The sequence below is a fragment of the Egretta garzetta genome, unplaced genomic scaffold, assembly GCF_000687185.1.
Source record: "Egretta garzetta isolate BGI_Z169 unplaced genomic scaffold, ASM68718v1 scaffold875, whole genome shotgun sequence".
NCBI classification, from domain to species: Eukaryota; Metazoa; Chordata; class Aves; order Pelecaniformes; family Ardeidae; genus Egretta; species Egretta garzetta.
In genome coordinates, this window is record NW_009259626.1 from 80,758 (window position 1) to 101,796 (window position 21,039).

The 21,039-nt window shown below is 41.3% G+C and overlaps 1 protein-coding gene across 6 annotated transcripts in view; it reads right to left on the bottom strand.

The window, feature by feature from the left end:
• The window catches only part of ADARB1 (adenosine deaminase RNA specific B1), a 70,903-nt gene that overhangs the window by 12,424 nt on the left and 37,440 nt on the right, over positions 1-21,039 (bottom strand). For all 6 annotated transcript variants that reach the window (XR_004841959.1, XR_004841958.1, XR_004841961.1 and 3 more), the window contains 5 exons: positions 18,080-18,194; positions 15,207-15,375; positions 14,544-14,692; positions 13,747-13,915; positions 2,568-2,749 (listed from right to left, as the gene is read on the bottom strand). Coding sequence is in view for 2 of the 6 variants with exons in the window: in XM_035893965.1 (XP_035749858.1) it covers positions 2,568-2,749; positions 13,747-13,915; positions 14,544-14,692; positions 15,207-15,375; positions 18,080-18,194 (784 nt within the window). In the remaining 4 variants the exon portion in view is untranslated. The remainder of the gene's footprint in view (positions 1-2,567; positions 2,750-13,746; positions 13,916-14,543; positions 14,693-15,206; positions 15,376-18,079; positions 18,195-21,039) is intronic.

Genomic DNA, 21,039 nt, shown 5'->3' on the forward strand with positions numbered 1-21,039 from the left:
GGTCCTCGGACATCTGAGGCACACCTACCAGCAACAGGAACCATAAGGACAGATGCCTGATGAAATTTGCTTCACACTAGCTGCCTCCAGTGATGAAGAGCTTGCCTTTTATATATAACAGGCTCTCTTACACTTGATGATTTCTACTCCCAAAGATTTTCAAGGGCTGATTCTCTGATTGCTGAGCTCTGCCACCCTACTTCCACCCCGGGTGAACTCCTTCATGCCCACCTCCCACAATGGCTCCAAAAAGAGTCTGCAGATTACCCTGCAGACTAGCACTTCGTTACTGGCTGATTTATACAAACATCCTCTTTCTATTTGATTGAGTAACTGATCTTTTTTCAGATTATTCTAGAAAGTCACGAGATTCAAACCTGCCTTCAACTGAGCTGGACAATTCTCAGCGAGAGCTCCCATGCCCTCAGTGCTGTGGTGCTAAAGGCATCCTGAAAGGCTGGGTCCTGCAACAAAGGCTTCCAAGAGTCAGCATGGGGAGGGAGTTTTCTACCAACATACAGGTTTCCTGCAACCCCTAGCTGAAAACAGCTACTCTGATATGCATGTTCACTTGCTGGCAAAAGGAGGTATAAGTAGAATATCTCCTATGAGGAAACAAAGGTGATGAGAAGACAATTTTAAGCAGTAGATAACAATAACTCAGTCTGACTTTGACTTAATGCAATTGTTGCTGCAGACATAAAACTTGCTTTATGAAATAAAAAACCCCCAGTTTTTACAGTACTTTCTCAGCTAAACAGGTGAGACAGTGGGGAATGACAGCTATTTCTCTTCCAGTTCATCCCTCTGGTAGAAATGAGTCACAATCACACAGCTCTGTGTGAGGTACCGGAAGGAACACAGAACTGGGGACAAGTATTTCTGTGGTGCTTATTCCACGTAAGAAAAAAACCCTCTAAAATGTGTGAATCAATGAGCAAATGGGTAGCTACACAAATGCCCCAACTGGATCCAACATCATGGGTCAGAAGACTAGCTTTCAAGTAGAAGAAAATCCATCAACACCATTCTCTGCCCAACTTCCCAGACCAACTTCTCATATTTTTGAGACGTCACTTCACGAAAACCCAACAGCTGAGAACATTTCTGAACTCTCAGTACTGCTCAGCAAGTCCCAAATGAACTGTTTAAACAGATGGTGCTACTTCATGGCAAATAGATGATAACATTTCAGAAAGATGATTTTTAAGATGACGTGGTACTATTATATGTTCTGAAAAGGATAACAAAAACTCTTCCCACCCCAAACCTGCCGTCTTAAAAAAACTGATAAAAATTCCCCCAAATCAGGCAGAAACAGTCCATACATCAGCTACTATTTCCATACAACAATTTAATATGTGGTACTGTGAGTGTTGTAACTGCTACTTATTAATATAAGGACAAATACATTACTTAACATTTTAATACATCCTAGTTCAGGGAATCCTTATTAATTACCTTTCTTATCTAAGGAAATGGTGGTTGTTGAATATGCTCTTTTCCCCGCTCCCTCCCTAAATCTATTTTAAAAATTCATGTCAAACTTGAAACATGCTTTAAAATACTGAGCTTTCTGTCCCCTGGAAAATAAACAGACATATGCCAAAAACCAAGCTCTACAGAACCAAGCAATACGCACAGTAATAAAGGATTTCAGTTTTAAAGCTTTCACAGCATTACTGTAACTAGCAGTTTTAGAATTTAAGACACTTCAGAACTTTCCTTTGAAAGTCACAGCTTAATTAGAAATTACAACCCATTAATTCAAATATTACCATTCCTCCTAGCCCTACTAGAGCAAAGCTAAAGAACAGTACTTAAACATTCAGTGGCAACTGCAAAAGACAACCACTAACTATGCTGACTGGGGCTTGCCATATTGCTGTCTGTCAGATATATTTAATACTCTATTAAAAATATTCCCAAAGAATGTGCCCCACCAGGCTCTGAATGCAGCATTTGTGCATTAACCTACAAAGTGGAAATTAAAATATTATGATTATTGGGTCATGCAAACAAGTTGGGTGGCCATGCTAATTAAAGCCAATGCTGCATCCAACAGAGATTGATAACAAAAAGAAAATACAACAAATAGCAGCTGAGATGTTCTCTGCATCCATTTTTAGTTGGTCTAGAAATTGTGAACCAAAAGTGTCTATCTTGGCATACTGATTAATGACATGGCTGTTGAACAAATATCTGCAATGGCAAGAGAAATGAGAGTGAGAGCTAACACACTATTTCATGGGTGGGAAGAGGTTTCACTAAGCCAGGGCCTTCAACTTGCCTCACATATTGCTAGGGTATGCTCCAGACAGCAATAATGTGAAACCACATCCAAAAGGTTCATACCCCAGTTCTTTCCACCTTTTAACTTAGGAAAGGTCCTTGCTATGGTATTTCTCACCAACTATCTATATTAGGTTTAGACCGTAACTTCTTTGTTGTATCCAGAAAGCAGTTTAGTCACAGTACATAATTTGCAAGGTTTTGAGAACTGCAAAATCACATTGCTACTGGAACAGACTTAGTTACCGGCACGGCCTTCTCCATTAGATACTTGCCACTAAGTAAAGGTCTGTTGAGCGTATAAAGAGGTGGTAGATCTTCTATCTCTGCTATCCTCTGGTATACGGCTCTGGATAGATGATCCCCATGATATAAACTCCCCAAGATGATGCTAGAGAAGTAAATTGGCTCCACAAAGAGGCTAAGTAAGGCTCCTTGAATACCCAATACGTTCCACCTAAGAGGGAGGGAAAAACAAAAACAAAAAAACAAAAAAGTACTTTCTTTTTAATGGAACAAGTAACATCTGCCAGACATAATAGCAGTCAATCACAATGGACCAGACTTTCGACTCTTCCTCTTGACCAGCACATGACTATGGGTAGCATAGCTGTGACACCTGCCAGAATTTCAGAGATCAGCTTAAGGGGTGCTCAATGAAATCCTGAGCAAGAGGACCTATAGCAACTGGTCTGCTGTCAGCACCCACTTCAGGAGCAGACTCCGTAACTTTACTTCCCCACTAACATGTCTGGTGATGCATTTTCCAGCACCTTAATGCCAGAAATGAACAGGATCATTCGATCAGAGAAAGCCAAACTGTGAGATCCTCAGTCAGAAACAGTAGCTGATGCCTCCAAAAGACACCTGGCCATGGGCAAACCATCCTGCCCAGACCACAAGAAGGACTGTGTCTGCAAGACCTCATCACCATAATGGAAAGCTTGTCCTTGACACTGTCCACATCCTGCTGCCACAAAGGACATACGTAGTTGCTTGCAATATCCACGGGCAGAGAGAAAATTGAATCTGAAAACATGCAAAAAGTACATATACTCTTTGTTCACTTTAGCTGCTTCATAGACTCCAATCATAAATCCCTGTATGCAGCACTGTGACCCACACTGGATCAGGTCCAGTGGCAGGGATATAGCACGCATAGAAACAAAATACAATTAAGTTTTTTTTGTAGCTGTGTTCATTTGATCAAGTTTTGGCTCTCAGTCTGTATGTAACAGTCATACAAAGTACTTTTTAAAGCTTCCAAGTCTCCTGCAGAATATTTTCACAGTCCTTGTCTCTGAAGTGTACTTGCAAACAGCTTGGCACTATTAAAATAGCATACTTGAGTACAACTGCAACATCCAGACACAAGCAGCAGGAAAGTTTCTTTTGGTGCTGGAATATAACAGATAAGCACAATGCAAGCTCTCGTGCTGATATAGAACGGTCATCCATATTAAAAGGCCCACCCTAAACCGGGTTACAAGGTGCCCTTAGGAAAACAGGGAACTCTGATGTTGCTAACAGTGTGTCTTGCAGCTTGTGCTGGGCTGGCATGGTACAAATCGCCATCATTTCAGGCTATAAACTATATAGCACAACTGTTTCACTACTGCAAATACTGAACTACAGGTTGGCTAAAAAACTTGCAAAATGTTTTTAAAAAAAAGTAAAAGAAAAATGACAATCCAAGGAAACAATTTCTCTTTATTGAGAATGAAAATGGAGGCAATGTGTATTAACTTACTCACCTGTCATTAAAAAAGCTGGCCCTAATGAATGAATTAAAAAACTGTGCTAATAAAAAAAAAAAAAAGGCATATTTTACATTGAGTTAAGGCACATTTTGTATAACACTGCAAATGCAATCAGCAAATGCCAGAATAAAGATCTGAAGTGAAAACTATTGCTTCCTAGGTCCTTTCTAAGGACTTTACAATGACTACAATTTTGTAAGCACAGAGATATTTCAAGTGCCAGATGAATCAAAAATAGTATTTTCTTGTTATTTGCAGTATTGCCTACGTCAAGCATAGAGAAGGATATGGACTGCTACAGACACAGATAATATTATGGGAGAAACATCTGGAAAGAATTCAAGACTAGGCATTACAAACTGGGGTCTTACAGCTATATCTGAAACTCGCAGACACACAAAACGAGCTTCTGTCAGTGAGGCACATCACATTTTACTTTTTGAGTGACAGACGGAAATTTTGGAAAAGGCCAAAGCATTCCTCTGGCAAGCCCTAGCTCCCTAAATAAAACCTTTGCCAGACCCTTTTATTTGCTTTAGCCTTCAGTATTTCCAGAGCTTGTATTTTGCTGCATCCTCCCACACTTAGTGACCTTTTCTGGCACATAAAAATGAAAGCTTAAATTTGTCTTGCTCAACTTCTTTTGATTAAAAGAAGAGGAGGAGCGTGGATAACTGAACAAACTTTCGCAAGGTGGACTGCATGAACTGATATTACAAGAGCTACTCTGTAACTTCCCACAAGCCTGTTTTTTTTGTTACGGTGCTCATGAGTGCTGGATTCAGAGCAGCTAGCTTGCTACAGAAACCATTCGTACAACCAAAACCTCAAGCTCTTAATATTGATTAGGCAGGGTTGGATGGTGTTTAGATTTATAAAACTACTTTTAAATTTCAATTGTTATAATAAAAGGACATATACTTTTCTATAGAAACATATACTCGTGTCAGAAACTGGTAGTAATGCAGAGATAAGCACAAAACCCAAATGAAGCTCTCTAGACTCTAACAGAATCAAAAGGAAAGATTGCACAGACACTCTCCTGTTGTTCCTTTTTTATACTGTATTTCTTTCTGTAAACCAGTAATTTCTCACTTCCATTAGCACATACACTAAAAACAACCTTTATAGATATAAACTGAGAAGAAGCTACACCAATACCACGCATCAGTTTTTGAAAGACCACAGGCATTTCCTCCTGAAATGGTAAAACTGCCTCGTCCTTCCCATTTACAAGCACAAATTGTCAGAATGCATGCCAACAAATACTGTCAATCTAAGTACCAAAGTTTACTGAAACCACAACTTCTTTCAAAGTTAATGGGCCAAATTCTGTTTTTCACTACAAACTGTGAGGTGCAGAACAGAAAGTGCAACATATATTACAAAAAACTTTATGAAAGTCAGTGTTGCCTTTCCAGTGAAACAATTAAGCAAAGGCTATTTCTTCACATTAAAAATAGTATCAGAAAAGGGTTAAGTCACTAAAGCGACTTAAATCTAGTTTACAAACTCAAACCTTCCAAGACTCAGGTGTAGCTTATAATACAGAAATGAACCTTTCTACACAGCAGTAGAGCAGACACAGACCCTGGCCGCAGCACAGTACTCATTTAGGAACATTTGATGGCTCAAGAAAGTGCTAACAGAAAACATCTCTCCCATCACTAATTCAGCAGTTTAAATCTCTCCTGCACTGGCCATGGGCAAAAATGCAAAGCTCCCACGTAAAATGACCTGATTGTGGGTCCAGTCTTACTGGGCATATCAGAGAGCAGACTGGACCCACACAGTACCTTTTCTCACCATTGAAGCAGGAAAGTGACATGACATCTGCAACAGAGAAAAGCACTAAGTCATAAGCTTAAGCAGAATACAGGAATGCTGCATCACATCAATGGCAATACTGAAATGCCTGAAGTAAAGCGGGTAGACAAGAGATTTGCTGAAGGGGAAGAACACCTCAGAGGCAGGAAGACACCCTGCAACACAGAACGTCTCACTGGAAAAATCTGAGATGTTTGCCTCAGCTGAGCATAAAACCAATGCCTCTTATGACTGTATTTTACATATTCTGAGTGTTCTGGTTTTAAGTTACTACAAGAATTTTCTTTCACAACCTTTATAAAACTTCAAAATAAAACTGACATTTAAAATACAAGCTTTTATACCAATATAAAGCACGAGCCACAGGATTTAGGTCCAGACTGCCAGCATTTACATACAGGTGCCTCTGTTTGAGCTGGGTGTCTAGATCCCATTACAGTCAATGGTGATTTACTCAGTAGCTGAGTACAACCATAGTCATTGGGCTGAACAGCTCTCCATCAATGAATTGGGTGTCTAATGCCAGGGAAGGTGAAGCAGCTGGTGCGGATGGGGATACCTGTGGCCGAACACCAGCCCCGTCTTCAGCAGCATGCAATGCTCTTTCAGCTTCAACTCTGCAGTTCTGCAAGTGATGCACAGCACAAGGAAAGGCAACCTGATGTGATGCCAGAAAGTTCAAATAAAGGCATATTTACTCATCCTGAATTGGCCTTTTGCTCCTGAGCTGCTTTGTCAGAGAGATCATTCAGAGTTACCAGTTTGGTTCATTGGCTCACTGAGGTGATGCTTAAGCCATGTTTCACAAGGCTACTAAATTTCTAAAGCACTTCTAGCAATAATTAGAAAAGTACTTAAGCATGAGAAGGGAAACAAAAGCTGCAAATCAAAACCACAGCTCCCCTTTTTTTCCTCAGACAGGCCAGCCAACACACCGCAATGGCCCAACACACCACAACAGCACCTCGATTAAGAAGTTCAGTGTTGCCATCACTACACATATGAGCTACTCCTGCTTTTCTGGGACAATGAAAAAGAAATCACTTTACCTGATTATCTGGCCACTGAGCAGTTCCAAACAGTTAAAAAACATGAGGACAACAGTCAAAGGATACTGTAATCTGCTGCTGCTATAAAGTGTGAAGTTGCACCCCATCATTTCCCCAGCACTAAGCCTGACTGACAAGGACTCTGCCTATCACCACCTTGATCCTCCTCAGCCTACTAGTTTTATTGCTCACATGGCTCTTCATAAAGTCAGATCAGTGACGTGATTCAAGTGTTTTTTTAAAAACAACCAACCCCTGGCCTTGCATTTTGAAGAGGCAGTTTCTCTAGTCCAGTTTACAGCACAGCTCCACAGACAACTGCGGGACCACCACTGAGAGGCAGGGAGATGCAGCACGCAGGAGGGATGCAGCACCTGGGCACGGGTGCTGGGAGTTTCCTAAAACACTTCCTCCATCAGAGAATATGCTACTGAAAGCACACTCCCAAACCCAGCTGAAAGTTAGCTTGCTTTTAGAAAGGAAATAGGCACTGGACAAATGATGCTTTTTCCTGCAGATACTCTTACTGATTTCAGCAGGGCTACTCTACCGAGCAAAATGATGCAAGATGGAGCAAACTGTACGAGGAACAACAAATTATATCTGGTCTGACCAACATACAACATGTATCCTTTTAGTAACCTATTATTCCTCTCTAAACTCCTTATTGTTTCATATATTAATATATTTTTCACTGTTTGCTATGAGGAAGAAATAATGCATAAATACAGCTATCTTATTTGGTATCAGGTTTATTATTTTGAGAAATTTCCAAAGTTGTACCAGCAGATAATTTTTTTTAATAAGTCTTCTTATATGAAAGATCTGCTGAGTATTTTTGTTTAGCATGAAAAACTCAGCCATTTGAAAAATTTCAGGTGTGAACCAAAAACTGCTTCAATTCAGAAATGCTGCTGAGGTGTTTCACTGGAAGTGTAGCTTGGGGTGCCTTGTATCCTCACTTTGCTCTGCAGTTCAGAGTTCCCCATGCACAGTTAGCTACAGTGAGACCAAAAGACCAAACTTCCCCTGTCACCAAGATTTTGCCATGTCCTCTACCTCGTCTACAAAGTAATCTTGTGTCCGAGCATCCAGAGAAATCCTCTTTCAAACCACAGCATCTCACCACCTTTACAGACTAGACCCCAACAGTGGCCTTTGCAGATCTGTGCACATGAACTGTGTTCAACTGCTGACTATTTACACAGAGGACATTCTCTGTGTAGTGTGCTCACCTGAGGATTTATAAACAAGCACAGCACTGGGGAAATCTGAATTTTACAAATTTATCATGCTCACTGGTTTCCCTATTCTTCATCCACCACTTAGATCCTATTTGCAACAACCTGGAGGATGGATGCATTTCCTCAACCTTTTTGCTGTTCTCTCAATCACACTGTATTAAAAAAGCAAGCAGACAAACCAGATACTGACACCAAATCAAGAGGAGTCCTCTCTTCCTTGCTGCGTTGTCACAATTCTGCTTTAGACTATCATGTGCTCACAGGCAAGGATATCTACAGTGGATTCCCAAAATGTCTGTTGATTTCTTCATGACACACAGCTGATTTCATGACTCTTGATACAGGAAAAGGTAAGTAAAATTTGACTCTGCAGCAAAACTTTCACAGAGTATGCTAGTGCACCTCTTGCAAAAAAAAAAAAAAAACCAACACCAAACAAAACAAAACCAACACAGGTTGAAAATACACACTTTAGGTAAAAACTCTTTTCTGAACTTTCCAAACCCAAACTACATAGAAATTTCTGTCATTTGCACTATTTTAGAAAAAACATAGAAATTAGGGGAGCCTAACAGCATTAACCAATTAAGCTTCACATTAATATCAAATGTCTTAGTATCACCTTAGTATCTCCTCCATTTTTATGCAGACAGCATAAAAGGAGGAGGCGAGTCACTACGTGTTGCATTTACAATGGTGTGCATGTGGAACTGGTGTCAGAATTCATTGCAGGAAAATGAATAGTCTCCTGCAACTACCAAAACGAGAGTTTACTGTTGAAAAAATGAAGTTATACTTATGATGGGCTGCAAAGCCTGACAAACTGGTATTGTTTGACAGACAGACAACTGAATATGAGCCAGCAGTGTGCACAGGTAGCCAAGAGGGCCAACGGAATCCTGGCTTGTATCAGAAATAGTGTGACCAGCAGGACCAGGGAAGTCATCCTTCCCCTGTCCTCAGCATTGGTGAGGCCGCACCTCAAATACTGTTTTCAGGTTTGGGCCCCTCACCACAAGAAGGACATTGAGGTGCTGGAGCGTGTCCAGAGAAGGGCAATGAAGCTGGTGAGGGGTCTGGAGCACAAGTCTGATGAGAAGCAGCTGAGGGAACTGGGATGGTTTAGCCTGGAGAAGAGGAAGCTGGGGGAGACCTTATTGCCCTCTACCACTACCTGAAGGGAGGCTGTAGTGAGGTGGGTGTTGGTCTCTTCTCCCTGGTAACGGGCAATAGGATGAGGGGAAATGGTCTGAAGTTGCAGCAGGTGAGGTTTAGATTAGATATTAGGAAAAATTTCTTCACTGAAAGTGTTATCAGGCACAGGAATGGGGTTGAGTCACCATCCCTGGAGCTTTTTAAAAGATGGGTAGACAAAGTGCTTAGTGACATGGTTTAAGTGGACAGGTACAGTTGGACTTGATGATCTTAAAGGTCTTTTCCAACCAAATGATTCTATGATTCTATAAAAACAAGTGTTTACAATTCAAAGTGCTGCTCTTATCAATACCATCTACAAACAGCAATGACTATGAACAAAGGAAAATTATTTAGTATGCATTTTGTTTATGACAATGTTATACTTGCAACCGATGGCAAGGGAGAGAAGGTATAGGTGTCAACATCTGAGATGTCAGACTATCCCAAGAAAGCATTTTGCCTCATCACATGCATCTCCTGCCCTCTTCCATGACAGAGGCACACAGCTCAGATGGCAGCTGTCTCGGCAGGCTTGGCTTACCATGACACCAACAAGGTTTCCAGGTCTTTTCAATTGCAATGTGAACCAAGAGCTCCCCACAACCACTGTGCATCCAAGATGTGGGGCAACTTGCTTCTTACCACAAAGACGTTGGAAGCTGCAGACCCAGGGGCTCCTGCTAGCTCTGAACAGAAGACACTCATGTTTGCAGTAGCTGCGCTCACGGGTTTTCCTGCATGTTTCTGATTTCCAAAACTGCTGTGATCAGCCTGCCAAGTTTGAGGCCAGCAGCATCCCCAAGGATGCTTGCAGAAGAGCCCTGTGGTGGCCTTCACCTCTATAGCTCAGTCACAAGCATTTGTGTCTTTACAATCACGTTCGCTGTGGTTCATCATTCATGTGCAGGGGCATTTCTGCTGCTCAGCTTCAACTCAGACCCACACTGGGCAGGTCATGATCTGCTTGCTGTAGACACCCGTCTAGTTGGGCTTTACTCCCATCACCTTGCAGAACAAATGGGCACAGCTGACTTCAGTCAGCTAACTGCAATCTAGTTTCTTTCTGATTTTAAATCCAATTTCTCTTCGTTTCCTTAAGAGATTAACTGAATCTCTATGACCAGCCCATGCCTTTCATGAGCCACAGCATAAACAGGCAGCGACATCTTTACATGAAGTGGAGTCGGAGCTTTTTACATCAAGTGGCTCAGTCAGAAGCCCACAATATAAATTATTAAGTGCAAGAAGCGCATGGTCTTTGACAGCACTTCTCACAAACATCTTTTTATTTATCCTGAGGTCAGATTTGCAGTTACAGACAAAAGAATCTCTTTTTGCTTGTAGCTGTACCTAGGCTGGCAACCACACAGCTCTGACTCGTCCCAGGTTTTCTGGTGTTGCCTGGATTTGCTGCATACCAGTGAGCCTAGGTCAAGACTCAGGTCACTGGTTTGAGAGGTTACAACATCTGTTTGTTTAGATGCTACATCTTAGGTGGTGGTTTCCTACCACTTTCCCCCAGGTTTTCTACCTAGGTATCATGCAGCCACCACATATCAAAGTGAATTACATTCACATCAGCCACTGGTAAAGAGAACTGCTCCTTCTATTGCTGTACAGTAATCACACAGCTCCATTATAGAGCTTGCCACCTAAACTCAAACTTGCCACTCTCAAACTCAAAGACAGATGGATGGGCAAGGACATAGCTGCAGAACATGCAGCCTGTAGCGTGCATGCATAGGATTTTAAGATGTGTTTGTGCAACTTCATCAGTCCCAAAAAACTAGATGGTAAGGTCAAGAAGACAAAGCCATTGGGGAAATAAAGAGAAAGATTGAGTTATAAACTTCCATTCATATTTCCCACTCAGAATAAGCACAAAATGAGGCCAGTTCACAGGCATGTAATTTTCCTTCACACAAAAGATTATCAGAAATATTTTCACTTCTGTAAAGTAGAAGAGCACCAATGACTTCCCCTTTAACAACTTAACCTGATGTTAAAGCTCTTCTCAATTCTTACAGCCTTCCTACCAATGAAATAAGGTGAAAAAAACCTTCCTTTTCTCAGCAAGACATTAGCCACAACTGGAATGTTTCATGAGAAGTTAAGTAATTATTGAAGCCAAAAAATGTAAAATGACTGTGGACATCAAAAGGAGAATGACAAAAATAGACGTCATAAAGTACAATGGAACAAGCTTAGGATAAATTTATAACAAATGCACATATATTCATGTCCCAAAACAGTTACTCTGGTCACAGAAACCACCCTAACACCATATTGCTGGGCCACCAGGCACTAACACACTAGGATAATCCTGTTCTAATGCTTCTGACCCAAACGGGATTACACTCATGGCTTTCCGTGCTTCTCACAATTTTCCTTGGATGTTCCTACCATGCTCAGGAGGGTGCTAGACAGCACACTGCAACAAAGCACTCAGAGGCTGGAAATAACAGCTTGGATTATACATATAATCCACACAGATGAGGCTGTTCAGATACAAGGAGTTTTCCTGCTTGTGCAAGCCTGCACCCTGAATTTATCCACATCTTTTCCAGGCTGGGCCTGTGAACCTTCAGAAAAGCTCAGTGGAAATTCACAGGGTTCAGGCTTACTGGAGGACTGACTGCTGGACACTACAGAGCCATGCATTCTTTCAAATGTAAATGGACAAAACACGGTCATAAGTGTCAGGGAAACGTAAAAAAAAAAAAAAAAAAAAAAAAAAGAAAAGCAAAAAAGAATATGAAAATTTGGGCCTCCTTACCCGTCATACAGTCTTTGTTCTGTGTCAAGGGGTTCTATTTGCTTCCTTCACTGGCACAAACAAAATTATTCCCATTAGCCCCAACGAGAGGTGACAGCTAGCTACGCAAGCGAGAGATGGATTCTGTTCTGCATCACACAAAATCAACAAAACAGTCAAATGTGTTCTAGCTCAACAACTGTCTTCATTTTTTTTTTTATTTGCACTAACAGCGAAGACTAAGTGATAGAAGAAGTCAAATGAATGTGGCACGATTACCATGTCGGATGGTTGGGAGAAGTCCCTGGCATAAAGCTAGGGAATTTATTTGGTGAATTTTATTGAAAATATAATAAAAGAAACTGAAACACCTTTTTTGTAGAATTACCTTTCAATAACCCTCTGTCCTAGATTCTGAAAGGCCCTATCCATTTATGTTAGAGGGATTTAAACTAAAGTAAAACGTCTTCCTTCAGTAGTGATGCCAATTACTTGAGACAAGACTAGAGGAACAAAGCAATTACATAACCTTCCTCCTGTATTTTTGATTTGGCATACACATTTCACAAGAATAGTGTGAACTTAATACACTTAATAAATCTTGACTCAAGCTAACTGCGACTTGACAAAACAGCAGAGCTATTTTAATTAAAAAAACTTAAAATACAATCAGCTAAAAAACTTGGCATTTCTCACCTATTTTGCAAGAACACAGAGGCTGCAAACACACAGACTCATTTCAAAAAACTGCGCTGCAACTCTCCCATACTTCTGATACTTGTTAAAGGATACTGCTGCTAAATTTTGGGGCTGGTGGGGGGGTGTAATCATTTGTCCATTTATGATTTTGAACAAAAAGAAAAATCTTTCAATCTTTGTCAAAAAGGACAACAAAGAAGGAATCAGATAAAATATAAATAGAAGCACTAGTACTGGAAGCAAAATATTTAATTACAGTATAAAAGTTTAAACTAAAATTAAAAGAATTTTAAAGTTAAAAATTAAAAGTGCCCATCAATTAAGATTTTTTTAACTGGAACACTTGTTCCCTGTATAAAATAACACAAATCTAAATCTATCCATGGACAAATCTATGATATCAAAGACACATACAATCACAGAATGGTTTGGAAAGGACCTTTAAAGATCATCTAGTCCAACCCCCTTGCCACAGGAGGGACAACTTTCACTAGATCAGGTCACTCAAAGCCATATCTAAACTGACTTTAAACATTTCTAATGATGGGGCAAGGATGTATATCAGAGGAAGTTATCCAAATATAACTAATGTAATATATTTATTGCGCTGTTTTGCTAATGCTATACTACTTTAGGGAAAAAAGAAAACATTCCTCTGCTATTTCCCAGTGATAGGAATACAATACAAATCTGTAATGACAGATAATGATTTCACCTTGCCTCTGAAGCCAGCAGAAGGTCTTACACCAACTGCAGGTGAAGAATCAGAGCCTCATCACTGGAGTTACAGCCACCCCCACGCCACATCTAAGCAATGAAATAAGCCAATCAATAACCTGTACGTTCACTGCAGGTAACACGCAATCCTTTCTTGTTCAGCCATAAACAGCAATAGCAAAGAAGCCAATCATTCAGTATCTCACCTCGCTATCTTGTCACTGCAGGACATGGTAAGTAGCCTTTCTCCTTGCAGTACGCCATCCCACGTCTGGATAGTGGTAGTAGAGCGCACAGGGATGGTCCCTTCCCCAGATTCAATTTTTGTCCGTAGCTGTCCTCTCGCTTTGCGGTTTGGATGCCTGTCCCCTTGATCTAAATGACAAAAATCACTTACAGTCAGTTGAGAAGCATTCTCAAAGCGTTTTACAGATAGCATTACAATAAGAAGAGTTGATTAAAGGTATTTGCCTGCATAACTGCCAGCTTAGATAACAATTTCTATTACTCCTTGAATATTAGCTACAGCATCAGATATCTCTCACAAATACTGTCTTCTAAAATACACTTGCAATTAAACCAAGCTTTCCATGAAGGAGCAGTATGCAGCAGGTAGCTCTTCAATTCTGTTCTGCACATTCAGTTCTGTTCTGCACATTACAGCATTAAAAAGAAGTTAATGGACAGATCAAGAAAGGGGCAGGCAGACAACCACTGTTAAAAGATGGAAACAGTGAAACAGTTTGGTTAGTTCTGTACAAATACTTGCTGACTCACTGGCTTATCTTGGCTAGCATTCAGCCTCTTCAAGACCACATGGTGGATCAGTCTATACTTAACTTCTACCACACAGGAGGAACAGCTCAGATTTTTTTTGAAGAGATCTTTGCCTAACACACATCTACACTAAAAGGAAAGAAGACACCTAAATTTTAACTGTGCCACTTGTACATGCTCAAAGAATACTTTAAACTCCTTTGCTTGAGTAGGACTGCTGTCATACCCTCTTGTGCTGCTTCGTGTGGTGAGAAAATCCTAGCATCCCCACAAGGAGACGTGCTGATATAGAGATGAAACTGCACATTCTCCTTCAGCTTAAACCCGCCTCGCTCCGATTTGATAAAAATGGATTTTTGTTGGTCATCTTTATTGCTGAAACAGAGAATAAAGCCAGAGTCAAAACTGTCATTAACACATAAATAACCATAAACTGAGCAGTCTTAATAGGCATTAAAAACAAACAGAGGATGACTGGAAATTTTATAGTGTAAATCTAAGAGTTATTACAATTAACAACATTAAAATACCATTGAGACAAGAAATAGAGAGCCCTTGACAACCCCAGATGTCAAGAGCTTTCAGGCATTTACCAACAAATGAAAAATCACCACCCTTTAGCCCACTTGAGATTATTTTGATTTACATGTTTACAGTTTACAAAATGATTCCCAAGTATTTTTTCTCTCCTCCCCTCTCCTGATTGACACCGAACTGAATACATGTTCTGTTAAAGTCAAACTTTAGGACAAAGGGCGTGAGTGCTAAATTAAACATCCTAATGTAACAGGACAAGTGTTTCACATTGAAATAATTAAGACAGATGTTGTATGCAGACACATTTTCAGCTCTGTGTGATCAGCCTATCGTCCTTTTCCCTCCAGCTTACCTTAGATAAAGCTCAAGTTGTGTATACAGAAATTTAAGCAGGCACCGGCGAGATATAATTTCCGCATGGCAATCATTTAATGCAAGACCACGATCGCTCATGTATTCACCATTGATGCATTTTGTTCCTGTAGAAACACTTATTACCAGGGCATCTTTCACATCTGTACCTGCAAAACAAAATTTCAGGAAGAAGATACAATTAAAATCACAAATAATCCAGCAAGTGATCTTCTTGCAGAACCCAAGCAAGGCTCCTTTCTTTTGTTTGTTTGCTTTTAAAAAAAAAAAAAAAAAAAAAAAAAAAAAAAAAAGTGTTTTTTCTTCTGATACTTCCTTTAAAGCAAAAGCTTCGCTCAGTCATACCCTCCCCCTGTACCAGTACGGCCTATGGTTCTTGTGAGTTCTTCATGCTGGAGTTCAGAGAAGCTAGGAATTGAAGACCTGCAGGAAAAAATTGCTGCTTCAGGTTGAGTTAGTAAAACCTGAGTGCCACAGACAGTACTTTTTTCCTGAGCCCCCGGCAGCCAGCTAACTTCCAGCATGTACCTTTTGGCCACCTATGCAAATATTCACAGTGACCTCAGATGTCTGAAAGGCACCGAATTAATAAAAGAGCAACATGTTACGGAAGGGTATTAAGCCAACAACAGGGAAGGTAAGACTAGGGAATGAAGAAGTTTAAATGCTTAAAACACTGTAAAGCTTATCAGCAGTACAATGCTCCTAGAAGTGTAGTTCTTGGTATTAAATCATTCCATACAATAGAATTAAAAAAATTATTTTTGGTGTTTTCTATAAAGAGAACTGTCTTTATCATACAAAAAAAAAAGGTCAGCTGCATGAAGAATTCAGAAAGACAGGTCAAAATGTTACATCCTTCTAACAAAACACTGAGGAAAAAAAGCCCCAACAAGCCACACTAATTCCTCTGAAGCTCTCAAGGCCTCACCAGCAGAGTCAGACAGCAGCCAAGCCCTGCCAAATGCCTTCTGCTATCTTGCTCCCACAGAATAGTTACTGCAGTATGGAAAAGCAGAAAAACCATCTTCAATGCATCCCAAGCACCTAGAGTTGAGGATCCTCCCATAACCACCTGGCTGCATGACAGCAGTGCCAATATAAGGGGCATAACTAGTAATTAGCAAGTAATTGGCAACTGAGTAATTAAAAAGATAATTGAGATATGGACTGTTTGAGCTCTCGCTCCTGATGAAATATTTGGCCTTGAAAATTGAACCTGAGCACAGCTGCCCACTCCTGCCCACAGGGTTGGAGGAAAGACCATGGAGGAGAAGCAGGGAGCCACTTCACTCTACAACACAATACTGTGCAATGGGATCACCTAATTCCAGGGGTACCCCAGACACATATCCATGCAAAGATGGTTTCTAATTCTGTGCAAAGCTATTTCTTCAGTTAATCAAAACATATTCACATGTTAATTAAGTCTTTGGTCACATGGCTCTTCTGGGAATTGTGGACACAGGATTGTAATTACAATGAAAATTTGTTAAATATCACAAAATCTATTAAATAAAACTACAGCATGTTCCTCACTGTGCTTTGAATTTGGGGCTAAAACAGTGTTGGTACCATACAAATGTTTTGGCTGTTGCTGAGCAGTGCTTGAGGAGTGTCAAGGCTTTCTCTCCAAACCTCCCAAAGGCCAGAGAGCTGGTGCTGCGCAAGAGACTGGTAGGGGACACAGCTGGGACAGCTGAGTGACGATGAAGAAGGGTTATCCCACACCATAAACGTTGTGCTTAGCAATAAGAGTCCAGGGAAAGGAAGAGAGGATGTTTGAAGTTACATTGTTTGTCTACACATGAGTCTTCTCACTCTCCTTCCATTTTCTCCCCATGCCCCAGGAGAGGGGGGATTGAGAGGCTGGGTGGGTGCCTGACTGCTGGCCAGAGTCAGCCCACCACGGATGTCTGGTGACAGAGTTTGGTCTACATCTCCCCCTTGTCACAGTCCTCTGACCCTAGAGCTTGCGGTTATCTCTCCTAACCAGCACCCTCAGACCTCTCTGCTTTGTGAAGGATGCCCCTACAAACATCCCTGCAGGAAGGAAGGGCTGGCGTTGCCCAAACCACCAAGGGAAGGCTGTACTTTTATCATCGATATCTGTCTGACTCGTACAATTAATTGAGGACATTTCATGACAGGCCCAAAATGAATGTTCCACGAAGGGTTGAGATGGATTGAAGACCAAGATAAATCTTAGCCTGAGGAAAGTTCAGCAGCAGCATGGTCACAGATCAGCTTAGGGCAGAACTTCAGTTTTGGGTGATCTGGTAGAGCACTGATCTCATGCCAGCAATCTGAGAACCATGACATTACTCTGCTTGTACATGCACACCAGTGTCCGCTACCAAAACATAAGCTGCTTTCTTCAGGTATTTTTACTAAAATGACTGAGACACACAAAGTACTGAGAAGAAAATATAGCAAGAACAACAAAGTGCAAAACTTCAAAAATTTGGAAAGCAAGCATAATTTCTTACATAATGTCCCAAAACCCAAGAATGCCATCTGTGTGACTGATGTGGTGAAATTAATTTTAGATTTACTTTCAAAAAGTTGCACGATTAATTTTAAAAGGTATGCGTATTTTGTAGACTATGAGTTCTCTCAGATGTCTTAACCAGGCACAAGACAGGAATTCTGTGGAAACAGAAGTATTTGCAGCTTTACTTTTCCTGTAATTGCCTTTAGCCAAGATTTAATCGCTATATTTAGTGCACCTTGAAGATTAAACAGCAAAAAAATATTTCAGTACTGGTTGACTGGAAAAAGGTAAGTTTCCTAGAATGCAAACAGAGCTGTCGTATTTAAGCAGTTAAAATAGTACTTTTTTTTTTTCTTTACCTGTTGTCATGACAATTCCAGCGAGGACTTTTCTACGTGCATGTGGAGAAGTGAAATTTTCTGTCAAATCACTGAATTTATCTACAACCAAGCGTGCAACAGCATCAGCTAAAACCTGTAGGATCACACAGAAATGCACATGAGAAAATTAAACAAATAATTTAAAAGTTACAGCACTATTAGGTTATGAAGATTTCTACTTTTAAATGATTTGTCACAATAAATTGAGTTTTTATTGTTCGCTTAAAAAAAATGGACATTGAGGCATCAGCAGTATGTCAAGGAGGTGGCTGGGTCTAATTTTCAGGCATACTGAGCATTCTCAGCTCTGTAAGTGGAAGCAGAGCTCTGTGTGCTCTACGTCTATTAAAACAGGGTCAGACAGCCCTAAGCCAAGCATCAAAGTACGTAATGCTCATGATAGTTAGGAACATTTGAGGCTTAGGAGAACAACTGGATAGACAGATAAGTCTATACTTCCATGCTCAAACCTCAAAACACATTATTTCGGTATCCTCAACATTGGACCTGACAAGAAGATTGAAGTGCAAAACCCAGGCTCCTCAAACCAACATGTAAACCTTCTGTAACAATTGAATTCAGTATCTAGCTATTACATAAATAAGAATGAATCTGTTTTCAACGCTGGTTAAACCCTTCTATTTCTTATTTTTACAAGATATATACAAATCTAGGAATAGAAAATGTCAATGTATAACCCAAAACAGGCTTTCTCAAAATTGGGAGGGATTTATCTCTTTCACCTTCAGGAAAATTTGAACACCAGTCACAGCCTTGCTGTATCTTGCCAGCTGGGTCAGCAAGCAACTTTGGTCAGGCTGTAAGGGGGGCTAAATTCTAGTATTAAGGAAAACATCAAAATACCAGTCCTGCTTTTGTTGAGTGATGGTTCAGTTTAACACTGCAGCTAATCTCACCTGCAGCTGGAACCATAATAGCTAGAAGAGATGAGTCAAGATCATATTCTTGAATTTTCACCTGAAAAGCTGAAAACCAGGGCAATCTATAAAACAGCATCACTAGCAAAGCTGGTTGTTCCCAAGGGAGTGGCTGAGAAAGGCAAGTAACATGCTAGATGACGTAATTAACGGTCCCCAGACTGGCAGGAAAGACAGGGCCCATCTAGCCATCTTCCACCACCACTGGGACCAGCAGATGCAGAGGAGGAATGGACAGACAGGGAAGGAGGAGCTCAAGGCACTATCTCAGAGCACCATGTATAAAAAGCTTGATCTGGTTGTCCATGTGTTGGCACCCAGCAGTACCTGAGATGTTCTGGGGTAATCACCTGGCCCACAGGTTGACACACCAGAAGGACACATGTGCTATGTCATACCTGCCAGTGCCATGCAGATACCCAAGAGCATCCAGTGTGGTGCTACACACACACAAGCAACTACAGGAAGCCCAAAAGGATGCTTGTGGCCGAGTCTTCCACTTACAAACTGTCTTTGGGCTATCGGTAATGTAAGATCACCACCACTCTCACCCCTCCAGAGGGCTCAAGGCAAATCAACAGGGCTGATAGGCAGCAGTATACAGAGCTTAGGGGCACCCTCTTGAAACAGTACAAACTCTTGAACACAATCAGTTCTAAAAACAGACTGCCAGGGTCAAAAGAAAAGAAAGAAGAGAAAAAGAGGCTTTGAAGATTGCCAGCCTAATTCATCACCATTTTCTAAACAACGCTCACGAGAACCAACAGCCTAGAGATAACATGGAGAAGCTCTCAATGTTAACTTCCTTCCAGAAATGCTTTAGCTGCCAAGGAAGCAATAGTTAAAGCTCATGTGTCTTGATTTCAGAGCTTGACGTATTTTTCCAGAATCTGACTGGAGACAGAGACCAGGAGTCAGTGGTAACTGAGGTCACATCTGCACCAACCATTTGGTCAATGTTTTGCAATTGCACAATTTACAGTCAGAAGACTCTCGACATTGCAAATAGAAATTTTCTTGATGCATTTGAATGGACTGCAACTCAAAAACTTTTATCAACAGACAGAGCCCTCAACCCGTTGCCCAGCGGTGTGCCAGGGGTGCTGCAGTGAAGTTGAGGTCTGGTGGAGGTGAGCTGGAGGCTCCTGAGGTAGTAGGAGCCAACAAGGAAAAGCCTGTAAAACACCTCAAAGGAAACAAGGGGTGTTCTGCTATGAAGGTGACGAGGCCGACAGCTCAGATGAAATGCCTCTATACAAACACACGCAGCATGGGAAACAAACAGGAGGAGCTGGAAGCTATCGTGCTGCTAGAAAGCTACGACCTGATTGCCATTACAGAAACTTGGTGGGATGAATCCCACGACTGGAATGTAGCTATTGATGGCTACAGGCTGTTCAGAAGGGACAGGCGAGGAAGGAGGGGCGGAGGCGTTGCCCTTTACATCAAGAAATCAATACAGTGTGAAGAGCTGTCCCTGAAGAATAGCCATGAGCAGGTCGAAAGCTTATGGGTAAGAATCAGAGAGAGGGGCAACAAAGGGAACCTGGTGGTTGGTGTCTACTACAGGCTGCCAGATCAAGAAGAGCCGACTGATGAAGCATTCTTCCTCCAACTCCGGGAGGCTTCGCGCTCGCAGGCTCTCATCCTGCTGGGGGACTTCAACCACGCCAACATCTGCTGGAAAACCAACACGGCAAGCTGTAGGCAATCCAGCAGGTTTCTCAAATGCATTGAGGACAACTTCTTAAGCCAGGTAATAGACACCCCTACCCAAGGGGATGCGATACTGGACCTGGTGGTCACCAATGCAAGCAAGCTCATCGGAGATGTCAAGATCGGAGGCAGCCTGGGCTGCAGTGATCATGCACTGGCAGAGCTCGTGCTCCTGAGGGAAATGGGAAGAACAAAGAGTATAGTCAGGACCCTGAATTTTAGGAAAGCAAAATTCCAGCTCCTCAAGGAGATAGTCAGAAGGACTCCCTGGGAAACGGTCCTCAG